This window comes from Lepidochelys kempii, chromosome 10 (assembly GCF_965140285.1).
Source record: "Lepidochelys kempii isolate rLepKem1 chromosome 10, rLepKem1.hap1, whole genome shotgun sequence".
Lineage (NCBI taxonomy): Eukaryota > Metazoa > Chordata > Testudines > Cheloniidae > Lepidochelys > Lepidochelys kempii.
In genome coordinates, this window is record NC_136389.1 from 49,720,449 (window position 1) to 49,735,117 (window position 14,669).

The window sequence follows — 14,669 nt, forward strand, 5'->3', positions numbered from 1 at the left end:
GGTGGAACCTCGAGAGATCAACTTGAAGAGGTCACAGTGGAAGGTGGCAGTAGAAGGTGACAGCGCAGGGCCATTGGGGATGGAGTGGTAGAGTGAACGGTGGCACGACAAACAACAGAGGCCAGAGCATTGGACAATGTTTCAGTGACTTCATTCCAGAATGCTAGATTTGTGACTGGGAAACACATAAATATACATTTTCTAGTAGGCCAAGATTTTTAAAATACATTGTTTGCCAAGGTCATTATCTCACATCATTGCTATCTCGAGAGGTCGTTATCTTGGGGAGTTTCTGTACTAAACTTTTTTATTATTATAATTATTTTTATGTAAGAATAGCCATATTGGGTCAGACCAATGGTCCATCTATCCCAATATCCTGTCTTCTGACAATGACTATTCCAGGTGCTTCAGAGGGATTGAACAGAACAGGGAATCATCGAATGATCCATCCCCTGTCATCCACTTCCCGCTTCTAGCGAACAGAGGCTAGGGACACTCAGAGCATGGTATTGCATCCCTGCCCATCCTGGGTAACAGCCATTGGTGGACCCAACCTCCATAACTTATCTAGTTCTTCACAACATCCCTGGCAAAAAATTCCACATGTGACTGTGCATTGTGTGAAGAAATACTTCCTTCTCCTTCGAGTAGTGTCCCTATGGGTGCTCCACTTTAGGTGTCTGTGTGCCCCTGCACCTCTAATCGGAGATTTTTGGTAGCAGTGTCCCATGCCACGAGGCTATTTAGCACTGCACGGGCGAACCCCCCTCTCTTCCTTCTCTACCCTCTTTGGCCTCTGAGGGAAGGAGCAGTTGTCCCTTCCTTATCTGTGTCATTAGCATAAGTAGTGTTTGTTTTGTTACCTTTGTTCTCCCGGAAAAGTACTCAGGCTAGTGTTTTATTTTATTTTATTTTATTCCTTTGGTTTAAAAAGAAAAGAGAAAAAGGAAAAGAACCTAACTTTCCTTCCCTGTCTGGGGGCATTCCCCCGCTCCCCCCGGCATCTAGTAGACTCATAATTATTTTCTTTCAGTTAAAAAAAAAAAAAGTAAAGACGCTGTTCTTCTGCATATTCCTCCCTGCTAGAGCATGACACCCCCTGCCAAGGGGCTTGCCTGGCTCTCTCTGCTCCAAGTGGTGCCTCTCCTGCCAGGAGTCAGTTCCTGGAATGGCCAGACACTCACTGTGCCTGGGAGACCCTCACAGACGTGCTTTATCTGCCACACCTAAAACTGCAGCCTCACAGGAGCTGGGAGCTGAAGTAAAAATTCCTCCTATAGAGAAAACACTTCAGTCTGCAGGGGCCTCCCGTGGGTGTTGACCCCGGATCATCCCCAGAGCCTTCACTTCAAAAGGGGTCGAGTGGTGAAGAGGAGGAGAGAGAGAGAGAGAGAGAAAGAAGAAGAAGCCACCAGCAGACTCCCCCTGGAAAGGCTCCTCCGAGCAACTGGCCAGCCAGAGGGGTTGTTCCCCAGTGCGGCCATCTAAGCAGGACAATACTAGCAGAGGAATCTCCTGCTGTGAGCTCAGCTGCCACTCTGGGTCCGCACCAAAGCTCTGGAAGCTGAAACGTGAGAAGGGGCTTCCTGCTGTGAGCTCTGCCCTGCTCTGAGCTTTGCTCTTGGCACCAACAATTGCCTTCTGCAAGAGGAAGTTACTCACCTTGTGCAGTAACGATGGTTCTTCGAGATGTGTGTCCCTATGGGTGCTCCACTTTAGGTGTCTGTGTGCCCCGGCACCTCTAATTGGACATGTTTGGTAGCAGTGTGCCTTTGAGCCCACGCATGTGCTCTCCCTCCGTCGTGGTCTGCCTCGAGGCTGTTCAGCACTGCACGGGCGAACCCCCCTCACTTCCTTCTCTACCACAGAGCCCTGTAGAGAACTCTGAAGTAGAGGGGAGGAGGGCGGGTTGTGGAGCACCCATAGGGACACACAACTCGAAGAACCATCGTTACTGCACAAGGTGAGTAACTTCCTCTTTTGTTTGTTTTAAACTTGCTACCTATTAATTTCATTGGGTAACCTCTGGCTCTTGTGTTAAGTGAAGGTAAATAACACTTCCTTATTCATTTTCTCCAGTCAAGATGTTATAAGCCTCTATCATATCACCCCCTTAGTCATCTCTTTTCCAAGCTGAAAGTCCCAGTCTTTTTAATCTCTCCTCATAGGGAACCTGTTCCATACCCCTAATCATTTTTCTTGCCCTTGCCTGTACCTTTTCCAATTCCAATATATCTTTTTTGAGATGGGGTGACCAGAAATGCATGCAGTATTCCAGATGTGGGTATATGATGTATTTATATAGTAAAAGTGGAGGAGCTTGGTTTGCCAGACTGATCAGCTAAGCCAATACTGGCAACCTATATGAAAAGGCTGCAAAGCACCATGCCTCTGGGCTGCATCAACATGCAGAAAGCCTTATAAGCCAGTCACTGTCAAAGCCGATTTTAGAAGAACTTAATGAGGCTGTTAATGCTGGAGACACAATCCAGTTTATGTGAATCAACATGGCTGTTGTATCTCTTGCCTAAACAGAAAGTATGATGCCACACACTACAAACTGGAAGCCAACGTTAAGTGCATTGTCATTTGTTAATCCTGAAGTTGGACACTGGTTTCAAACAAGACTGGCAAATGCTCGCTATCTTTCTGAAAAAACTCAGCTGACTCTCTAGAAGCATACAGTGCAACAATGAAAGACTCAGCAGCTGAAAAAGTGAAGAACACTCTCACGATATTCAAAATATGTGCATACATGGCTGATGAATGCACCAATGCAAATAGGCATCAAGTATTAGGTCACTATGTATGTTATCTTGATGTCTGTGGTAGGCCAATAGATGCATTCTAGATGTTAAGGTTATAGAAGACACATCAGCTGCATCTGTGACATCTTAGAAGAGTTAAATGCTTGTAAATTGAACCCCAAACAGAGGGCTGCTTGTACATTTGGTGGAGCCACAAACTTCTCTGGAAGACATGGTGGAGTACAAGCTTTGCTCAGAGAAAAGTGTAACCGTAATCTCTCCTCTACACATACTGCAGAGGCCATCGACTCCAGCTAGTGCAAGTACAAGCTGCAGAATCTTCAAAAGACATTAAAAAGCCATACATTTAATGGCTTTTTATCCTCTTTTTTTTCAGCAAGAGTCCAAAAGGACTGAACATCTTGGAAACAAATAGAAGATATAGTGAGATTGAAGTTCAAATTAGTCCAACCTGGGAAAACCTGCTGGTTTTCTCATGAGCGGATTCTTGGCTGTTGTCTTAAAATTACTGCAACTGTTATTACTGGCTTTGAAAAGTATTCACCAAGATAAGACAGATCTAAGTAGTGAGGCTGGTGGACTACTTTTGTTACTAAGTTTAGAGAAGACTATTGCCATTCTCTCTCTTGTAAGTCTACTGTTGAAACCACTTGGTTCATTAAACAATGTCATCCAGGCATCTGCTACAACAGTAGTAGATCTTTGTCCAGCAATAAAAGCTATACTTGGATCAATCAGAGAGCTATCCATTGAAAATGTACTGGAAGACGCAAAGACTTCAGTCCAGAAGTTGACTAATGAAGGTATTTATATTGAGTCCTTAAGTGAAGAGGACAAAAAGTGTTAAGCCAGCTGAACAAATACACAAACTTGATTCTTCTAAATCTACAATAGTGATTTCTGGATTCTACTCAACCTCCACGTAGCTTTTACAGATGCCTGTCTTATAAAACACCTACAGTTGAGTGGAGGGAGGCACTACCAGCAATAGGGCTACTATGTGATCAGAACAGAATAGAGAATTTTGAACACAGAGTGGAATATCATACGACGAACGAATGAAGATTTAACTTCAGCTTCTTTATCATCACTAGTGGTTCGATCCAATCTTTGTGCTATGTTTCCTGGGATGAAAGAAGTAGGAATTCATCTCTTGCTACTATCAGTCACAACAGGGACAGTTGAGCATTGTTTTTCATCATTGAATAGAATTTTGTGTTCTGAAAGAAGTTGCTTTCTGCCTGATCGTGAGCATATTATGAAAGACTGGAAGTAACGGACACACAAGAAGACACCAAAGAGTGCAAAATTACAACAAGAAACCAAGTTGGATGTAGATGTAGCACTTCATAGTAGGCTTGAGTAGCCAACTTTAATTTTTGTGATGATTTTAAAACATGAGTTAAATCTAATAAAATGGTTGCAAAACATTTTGCAGTTTTTACTATGGTACTATACTGCCCACCTTTGCCCTCATGGCCTCACCCCCCCCCATGAATATTCCAACACCCCCCCTCCCCCGCATTTAAATTCCTGGGGAAAACACTGGTGAGAGCTAAATCCTCTAAAGTCAACATAGCTTAAGCTAAAAGAAAAGGAGGACTTGTGGCACCTTAGAGACTAACCAATTTATTTGAGCATGAGCTTTCGTGAGCTACAGCTCACTTCATCAGATGTTTACCGTGGAAACTGCAGCAGACTTTATATACACACAGAAATCATGTTTTCTGTGTGTATATAAAGTCTGCTGCAGTTTCCACGGTAAACATCTGATGAAGTGAGCTGTAGCTCACGAAAGCTCATGCTCAAATAAATTGGTTAGTCTCTAAGGTGCCACAAGTCCTCCTTTTCTTTTTGCGAATACAGACTAACACGGCTGTTCCTCTGAAACATAGCTTAAGCTGTTTAGTCTTGTGTCCGAGTACCCTCTAGTGGCAACAATGGAAACTGCAGGCACTTATGTGGACTCCAGACATATTTTGCAAAGACCAAGCCAACTCTAAAGCTCTGTCTTACCCTAAGCATATTTTCTAACAGTTTGTCACAGTTGCTAGCACCAATTCAGCTCCACCAGTGTTAACAATGATGGGAGCCCTACTGTAAACCAGCTGCTGCTGTTATATTAACCACTATGTTGATTAGACCTGCTCTGAGAAAAATGACATGACACGTTGATTAAAATGGTGATGGCAGCATGCCTACACTAGGGCTCTCATTACGAAGCTGAGCCAGTGTTAGCAATTTCCCTAGAATGGACAGGGCTTAAATGACCTGCTGTGAAGAAATAAAATGGCTTCAGTGATTTTTTATATGTTGTGACAAAGCAGGATGCCTCCAAGGCATTCATCTGCCTCAGAATTCACATTTCATCTGATCCGTTACCTTGAAGCATACGACTAAATGGAGGGTCCATTCAAAAGCAGATGGGTTAATATATGTCTTTCACAATCACGTAGACACACTTCAGTGATAGTGAGACAAAACAGCCCCATTTCATAGAAAGATTTCATAGTCAACAGTAGCTACAGATGCTAATTTATTAGTGTACAACAGATGATACTGCAACCATTTGGAGCCATTCTGTGGTTATGCATGAGAACAGCACTATTTGCAAAATTCTGTTTTAAACCCTGAGGGCTTGATTGTCCTCATTCCCTGGCTTTATGCTGGTGTATTCCATTGACTTCAGCGAGGTTACTCAGAGTCTAGATGGTAACTGTGATCAGAATCAGACCCCCAAAATGTAACTTTGCTATGCACTCACATGCACGTTTGAATGTGCAGACACTGACTCAAAGCCCTTTCCAAAGCAGCCAACTGAATTCTAGCTGTTGTCCTCATCCTTTTCAAAAACACACCATCAACCAGGACTCTGTAGGTGTCAGTAAATATGTAACTTAGCTAATGAAGTGAAAAAGCACAAGAACAAATCTGCACAGATACACCCCCAGAACCCCAACCAGGGGTATTCTATCTGCTCCCCAAGATCCATAAACCTGGAAATCCTGGATGCCCCATCATCTCAGGCATTGGCACCCTGACAACAGGATTGTCTAGCTATGTAGACTTCCTCCTCAGGCCCTACGCCACAAGCACTCCCAGCTACCTTCGAGACACCGCTGACTTCCTGAGGAAACTACAATCCATCGGTGATCTTCCAGAAAACACCATCCTGGCCACTATGGATGCAGAAGCCCTCTACACCAACATTCCACACAAAGATGGACTACAAGCCGTCAGAAACAGTATCCCCAATAATGTTACGGCAAACCTGGTGGCTGAACTTTGTGACTTTGTCCTCACCCATAACTATTTCACATTTGGGGACAATGTATACCTTCAAATCAGCGGCACTGCTATGGGTACTCGCATGGCCCCACAGTATGCCAACATTTTTATGGCTGACTTAGAACAACGCTTCCTCAGCTCTCGTCCGCTAATGCCCCTACTCTACTTGCGCTACATTGGTGATATCTTCATCATCTGGACCCATGGAAAAGAAGCCCTTGAGGAATTCCATCATGATTTCAACAATTTTCATCCCACCATCAACCTAAGCCTGGACCAGTCCACAGAAGAGATCCACTTCCTGGACACTACAATGCTAATAAGCGATGGTCACATAAACGCCACCCTGTACCGGAAACCTACTGACCGCTATGCCTATCTACATGCCTCCAGCTTTCATCCAGACCACACCACACAATCCATTGTCTACAGCCAAGCTCTACGATACAACCGCATTTGCTCCAACCCCTCAGACAGAGACAAACACCTACAAGATCTTTATCAAGCGTTCTTACAACTACAATACCCACCTGCTGAAGTGAAGAAACAGATTGACAGAGCCAGAAGAGTACCCAGAAGTTACCTACTGCAGGACAGGCCCAACAAAGAAAATAACAGAATGCCACTAGCCATCACCTTCAGCCCCCAACTAAAACCTCTCCAACGCATATTCAAGGATCTACAACCTATCCTGAAGGATGACCCATCACTCTCACAGATCTTGGGAGACAGGCCAGTCCTTGCTTACAGACAGCCCCACAACCTGAAGCAAATACTCACCAGCAACCACATACCACACAACAAAACCACTAACCCAGGAACCTATCCTTGCAACAAAGCCCGTTGCCAACTGTGTCCATGTATCTATTCAGGGGACACCATCATAGGGCCTAATCACATCAGCCACACTATCAGAGGCTCATTCACCTGCGCATCTACCAATGTGATATATGCCATCATGTACCAGCAATGCCCCTCTGCCATGTACATTGGCCAAACTGGATAGTTTCTACGTAAAAGAATAAATGGACACAAATCAGACATCAAGAATTATAACATTCAAAAAGCAGTCGGAGAACACTTCAATCTCTCTGGTCACTCGATTACAGACCTAAAAGTGGCAATTCTTCAACAAAAAAACTTCAAAACCAGACTCCAACGAGAGACTACTGAATTGGAATTAATTTGCAAACTGGATACAATTAACTTAGGCTTGAATAAAGCCTGGGAGTGGATGTGTCATTACACAAAGTAAAACTATTCCCCCACCCCACCCCACTACTGTTCCTCAGACGTTCTTGTCAACTGCTGGAAATGGCCCACCTTGATTATCATTACAAAAGGTTTCTCCCGCCACCCCCTGCTCTCCTGCTGGTAATAACTCACCTTACCTGATCACTCTCATTACAGTATGTATGGTAACACCCATTGTTTCATGTTCTCTGTGTATATAAAATCTCCCCACTGTATTTTCCACTGCATGCATCCGATGAAGTGAGCTGTAGCTCACGAAAGCTTATGCTCAAATAAATTTGTTAGTCTCTAAGGTGCCACAAGTACTCCTTTTCTTTCTCAAGCGACGTAGGCATTTTGGCATTGCTGAAGTAATCTCTATTCTCTGTAACAAACTGTCATGGACTGAGATAAACAAAACCCTGTTGGTAGGCTCCAGTGACAACTAAAACATACCGCTCAGGAAAAATGACAGCCACAAAATGTCTTAGGTCTTCTCCACACACAATAATTGTACCAGCTTCTTTAAAATCTGTTTAAAAACCAATTTAGTTAAATCAATGCAAACCCTTATGTAGACACACTTATTTGATCTGAATCTGCCCATACAGATTTAGCTTGTGCCTATATATTTATCAACACAAGCTGAATCAATATGAACCAGGTTTAAAGCAAAATAAGGAGTGTCCACACAGGGTTTTGCACCAGTTTTAAAACACACCTTTAGATAAACTGGTGCAACTTCGGTGTGTAGGACCAAACCTCTTCACTTGTGTAACCCTTCTGCCCGTCAGAGTTGGCAGCAACAAGGGCCGGGTTCAATATCTAGGGGTTCCATTCCAATAACACAATGCAAACCGGCTCGAGCCCCCACCCAGTGACCTGGGACAAATATATACCACCCCCGCTGGGCGCCTCCAAGAGGCAATACTTCCCCTCTCGCAAGCACATAGTCTGAGTGTAGCAAAAGTCTTTTAATAACAGAGAGAAACAATGTGGCATTATGTTGGGGAAACACCACCAACAGGATTCATAACACAACCCATGAGCAAAAACAACCCCACCCCAGGCAAATTGGGGCATGCCCTTTTGCCTTTGGTTCTTGAGTCCAGCAACCCCAAATCACCCAAAGTCCCAAAAGTCCAATGCCCCAAAAGTCTCTGTCCCTGGTCAGGGCAGCCCCAGAGTTCGAAAGTTTATCGGCGGAGCTTTACCTCCCAACCTGGGTGGAAATGGGACGGGGGTAAGAGGCACCTTACGTGATCTGAAGCTGACCGCCCCATAGCTCCATAGCGGCGCTCCGCCAGCCGCCCCACGAACTCCTTCGCTCAGCTGCCCCACGAACTCCTTCACTCAGCTCCACGGCCCACAAGCAGCTCCTGCCATCCACACACTGCTCCGCGTCGAACTGCTTCACCAGCCGTCCCGCAAACTGCTCCACAATATATCTTCAGGCTCCCCCACTACTTAACACAACACTCAGTGATTTCAGCTCTTAGGTGAATTCAGCTTGTAGTAGGGAAGCCCCAGTGCTGGTGCACTGTCAGCCCAAAGTGAGCTCAGCAGCCTATAACTAGACTTCTAATGAAATCAAAATTAGCTCTGATATTCCACAGTGGAGAGAGGAGGAAGTGCAATCAGCATGTAAGGCCCTCACCAAGGGGCCCATGCCACCAAGTACTACTACTTGTCCCCAGCCTCTCTCCATTCACACAGTTTTGGAACCCATGACCCTTGCCTAGCGAGTGCTACTTAGTTGATGGTGAATCCCTCCATCATAACAAAAGGCCACGTACAGTTCCAAGCACAGTTCCCATAATCAGGGTAATAATTTATTCTTCCTGCCCCAATAACAGAGACACTGGGGATCCCACAGCAGCCAAAGTGACCATTTGGGCAGCTATGGTCTCATTCTAGGCGTGGTGGGTGTGCCTATGCAAATGAGATCGGCCCCTGAAGTTCTTTTCCACAACTTGCCACACCTCACCACCAGATGTCAGGGTGGAGCTCATCCTGACACTGCTTACACTTGTCAAAGAAATTTAAGCACAAAAGCTCAGGGGCCATACACATGCCACAGCCCTCAGCGTCCTAGAAAACTCAATTTGGCCCCTGCTGACCTCCAACTCGTTTGCTGCTACCCTGTTATGTGTGAGCCATCCTCTCTCTCGCCTCCCACCTCTGCCACCTTCCCCCACCCTCTCTCTCCCCCTACCTAGCTCTATTGGTTTTAACCCTCAATCAGATAGAAGTAGCTCAGAGAGCAAACTATTCAGCTCACCCATTTGCTGTATCCCATCCAAGCAACTGTCACATTTCTAGTGTCAATGGGCCAAATTCACCCCTGGTGTAGCTTCATGGACTTCAGTTCAGTACCCTGTCTGTGCAGCAATGGGGAATCCAGCTCTCCTGAAGCAGGGCCATAACTGCAGAACTTCTGGTTAAAAAATTAACTTCTGTGCTGAGTAAAAACTGCACTGCAGTCACTGCCTGGCTGCTCACCTTGTGCAGCCTGTACATAAAAACAAGTTCTTTCAGCTGCACAGGAGAGGAAAGGGACTGGGTCATTACCCCTCATAACCTACTGGAGAGGAAAGGTGTGTGCCTTCTTATCCTCAGATTATTCTGGCTGCTGACCTGGACTAATACACAGTGAGCAGGTAGACGCAGTTGTTAGCACTATATTGGATGCAGAAGAAACTTCATGGTTCATTTCATTCAAACAGGTGACGCCCAGTACCTGACAATAACAAAGCAACCAACTTAAAGAAGAGTTGACACCATCAGAAACAGCTCGAATAGACATAGCCCCACACTAAAGCACTGCAGTGAGTAACCGCAGCTGTTCCCAAGTTCAAAGGGGAAGATTCTATAATATAATGAGTATATCACACTTCACACTACCCGAACACACACAACTGCTAACTAGAATCCTGGCCCTAACAGCTACTACATAGAGCCCAGTGTATGCATTTTTGCAGCATACAGTATATCTTCCACCTTTCACATGTTGTGTGGTATTTTACTTTGTGCAGGGCGCTTGACAAGCAACCATCAAGACCTGAACTATTGATCTTCTTCCAGTGCTTGCACATGTCCATTCCAATATAGGTATGTGCCACCGAGCACAGTTACCAGCATTTTTTCCCTTGGTGGTATCTGTTGGGTTGGCTCTAGCGCCCCCTGGTGCCGTAGGCTCATAGCGCCGGTATAAGGGGCCCTGCCAAGCCCACACCCTTCTAGGTCCTTCTTAACACCCATAATGGTTGCTGGAACTTCCCTCGTTGCTCAGACAATCTTTTGTAGTGATTTCCTTCTCAATTGTTTTGTATATAGTTATCGTAGTTAATTAGTTTGAAAGTAGTTTTCAAATTACTTTGAAACATAGTAGTTAAAGTAGCTTGGACATCTCTACACTTGCTGGAGAGGCTTGTCTGCTCCCCAGTGCCAGGGTATGCCTCAGTCACCGGGCTTTAAGTCCTGCTCTTCCTGTAGCAAGTTGATGCCACTGAGCGACCCACACCCAAGTTGTCTCCAGGGTTTTGGAGAAGCTCTCAGGAAGGATCGCTGTCAGATCTGCAGGGAGTTCAAGCCCTGCACCCAGGGGTGTGGGTCATGGGGAAGAGGCGGGGCAGGGGCTGGAGCAGCACGCAGCTGCATAGGGCACCAGGCAGTTTGGTGCCCCAAATTTCCTGCTGCCCTTCGCAGCTGCATACTTTGCGTATGGGTAGGGTGATGCCTTCAATCTTCTGTCACTACTGTTGCCATCCAGTTGGGGGATTAGAAACCATGGCTTACAGTACTATGAGTTCATCTTTCACCTCTGAAGACCTGGGCTCAAGTCCTGCTCGGATTACCTAGGTTTCTCTCTTCTCTCTATTGGTATCAATTCACCTCACTCAAACAAAAAAAAACCTAACATGCCCTTAGTGTCTGCTCTACTGGGACTCTGATATTAGGGATGCTACAAGTTGAGATGTATGGGAACTCTTAAATAGGGCCTGATGCGAGGCAGTATTACAGGTTCATGAGCAGTAAATCAATACACACAAAGAAAAAAAATATGTAAATCTTAAACTTCCTCCATCAGTGTCTCCTGCTATTGTATCCTGAGTATATAAAGCCAGTTGTGGCTTTTCCTTTTGTTTTTGTTATGGCAGGTGACTTTTAGTTAAATCACCACTAGAGCTGATTCAGGACACACATGGAGGAGGATTGCAAAGCCCAGTAAATGTCATCTCAGCAAAAGGCACTGAAATCATTGCTACATTTTATACTAGTGTAATATGTGTCTGTAACTGGGAGATTTATTGCAAATGTGTTTTTATACCTACCCCTCTTCATGGCAGCCAGCAGACCATATCAGTCTTTCTGCTCAAGGCATAAATAGGATGCTGCAGCCTTACGGTCTGTGCAGCCAACCCACTTTGTACACTATCCATTAATGACATGTCCCACGTTAATACGGTATCATATCTTCTTAGTAGTAGTATTTATTATTTGTATTACCATCGTCAGAGACCAGGATTCCACTGTGCTTGGTGCTGGATAAACAGAAGAAAAGAAGTCCCTGCCCACAAGGAGCTTACAATCCAAGTGATATCACTGTTATAAGTGAGAACAGATGGGGATAGCCAGATAGATGAAGGAGTACAAGGAAACAATGGTTCCTACACACCACCAGTTTAAACATTGTCATGTTTTTCCTAGGCATCACAGCAAAAGAGGGACTTGAAGGTGGATAATAAGGCAGCTTTGCAGATGTTTATGGGGAACTCCTCCCAAGAGAGAAGGGCAACATGGGAGAAAACATGAAGGTGCTTGTTTGAAAATTGAAGTGAGTGATGGAGGCTGGCTTCATGGGCTGATTGGAGGTGAGTGCCCACAGCTTGATAGTGAATAAGAGATGATAGGGAGGGTGGGGATTGACCACAAAGGACCTGGCAAATGAATAGAGGCATCTTATCTCTGATGGAATAAAGGAGGAGAAACCAGGGAAGGAATGCAAAGTGAGAAGTAACATGGTCAAAGTGACGGGCATGGAAAATGATTTTAGCTGCAGCATTCTGAATGGATTTGAGCAGGTTAGATAGGATTTGCAAAGGCAAGAGGGAAGGAGAAGGATGAGAACTCAGATAAGAGTTTTAGCTATGTGGATGGGTAACAGAGCCATATCTTGGTGGTGTTATCCAGAAAGAATCAGCAAGGTTTAGACATAGCCTGTATATGAGACCCTAAAAAGAGGTCTGAGTCAACTGTGATGCCGAGGCTCTGGGCATGAGTAACTGGCAGGATGGTAGTGGTGTTGGGATTGCTTGAGAAAGGAGGTAGCTTGGGGGGCGGGTTGGGGCGTGGCAGGGGAGGGGGGAGATTAGAAGCTCTGTTTTTGCCATGTTGAGCTTGAGCTGACAGCTAGACATCCAAGAGATGTCAGAAAGACAGGAGAAGATATTAGTTCAGATAGAAGGAGATAGATCTGGAGTAAAGAGGTAGATCTGTGAGTTATCAGCATAGATGACAGTTGAATTTGTTTGCAAAGGAGGACTTGTGGCACCTTAGAGACTAACCAATTTATTAGAGCATAAGCTTTCGTGAGCTACAGCTCACTTCCTCAGATGCAAACTGCAGTTTCCACGATATGCATCTGAGGAAGTGAGCTGTAGCTCACGAAAGCTTATGCTCTAATAAATTGGTTAGTCTCTAAGGTGCCACAAGTCCTCCTTTTCTTTTTGCAAAGGAGATTACCCTGAGGTAGCATGTAGAGGGAGAAGAGAAGGGAACCAAAGACAGAGTCCTGAGGAATCCTCACAGGAAGTTGGAGAGTGAATGAGGAGGATCCTCTGAAGGACATGCTGAAGGAGTTATTAGAGCAGTGGTCCCCAAACCGTGGAGTGTGGAAGAACATCTGTGGGGAGAGGGCGCAGTGGGGCCCAGGCCAGCGCCCATGGGGTGTGGAAAGGGAGCACCTCTCAGTCCTGTTCTGCCCTCAGGTCCACTCCAGCCCCAGCTGCAGCCCCCAGCTCCGCTCCCAGCCTGAGGGGCCCAGACACATTCCATTACTGGTAAGGGGGAGGCGCAAGAGGAAAAGTTTGGGCACCACTGGATTAGAGCGATGGGCGAACCAAGAGAACACAGAGTCATGGAAGCCAAGGGAGTACCGTAGTTCAAGAAGAGCACCGTTGATTGTGTCAAAGGTAGCTCACAGGTCAAGGCAGAGGAGGATAGAGTACTGTTCTGAGCTTCAGTGAGGAGAGGTCACTAGAGACTTTGGCAAGAGCAGTTTCAGTGGAGTGCAAGGAGCGGAAGCTGGATTGGAGGTGGTCTAGGTTGGAAATGGGGCAAAGGAACTCCACACAGTGATTGTACACTGCACATTAAATGAGCTTAGAGAGAGAAAGGAGATGGGGCAGTACCTGGAGAGGCATGTCAGAGTCAAGGATGGATTTTTTTAAGATAGGAGAGACTAGAGCAAGCTTGTATTGTGAGGAGAAAGAGCTAAAGGAGGAGCCAGAGGTTAAGGAGAAGTGTTAACCTGGCATCACAAGAGCTAAATATGTCTTATCCTCATGGTTTTATTGTGTCAGAGTGATCCAAGTTATTTTGGTTTGGGTTTCTTTGAGCAGGGGTCAGAAGGTTTAATATAATTCAGTGACCAGTACTTATAAAAAAAAACAACTTTTCTACCAAGTATAGTGTCATTCTGCCATCTAGAGGACAAGGTGATAAAAGCAGCTAATAAAAAATAAATCTGATTCTCTTTAGTGGGTGAAATGGTGAAAGCCGTTTAAAAAAAACAGTGTCAGTATGTTGCAGTTCTAATATCAACTCTGTGTTCTCTTTACATTGCATGGTTAGTGGTGAATTGTACTGGCCCAGGACCACATTACACTGATTCTACAGAGTCATTTCTGCACACAGCATAAGAAGATTAACCTTAATAAGCCAAATTCCTGTACAATTGAGATGATGGACAATGAGTAGAGTTCTGCCTTTCAAGAGTGGGAACAGGATAAAGATTTTGATTAATGAAAGCACAAGGTCTGGAACTGAAATAAAGGCCATAAAATGATCCAGACCCCTTACACGGAGGATCAGATTGCTGTCTACATATGCCAATATCCTGCCTCCATGAGTGGCCAATATCAGATTAATCAGAGGAAAGCGAATACTCCATAATCTACACAAAAATCGCACAGCTGGTTGGGTATCTAGAGTGAGCAAGTCTCTTTCCAAACATTCACCAATTTATTCCTGAAAGATTTATTTTCTCCCATATCAATGCTCTAGTGTGTGTATCAGTATCTGTACAGTGTTCACTACCAAAGAGCCAACAATTAATACATACTAGAGTGGTACTGTACAAGAGAGACTGCATTA

At 45.0% G+C, this 14,669-nt stretch overlaps 1 protein-coding gene across 1 annotated transcript in view; it reads left to right on the forward strand.

The window, feature by feature from the left end:
- The window catches only part of PEAK1 (pseudopodium enriched atypical kinase 1), a 237,936-nt gene extending 225,778 nt beyond the window's left edge, over nucleotides 1-12,158 (forward strand). Inside the window, exon 7 of the mRNA XM_073303500.2 lies at nucleotides 12,003-12,158. Within this exon, the coding sequence (XP_073159601.1) occupies nucleotides 12,003-12,107 (105 nt within the window). The 3' untranslated portion in view covers nucleotides 12,108-12,158. The remainder of the gene's footprint in view (nucleotides 1-12,002) is intronic.
- Nucleotides 12,159-14,669: the final 2,511 nt, after the last annotated feature.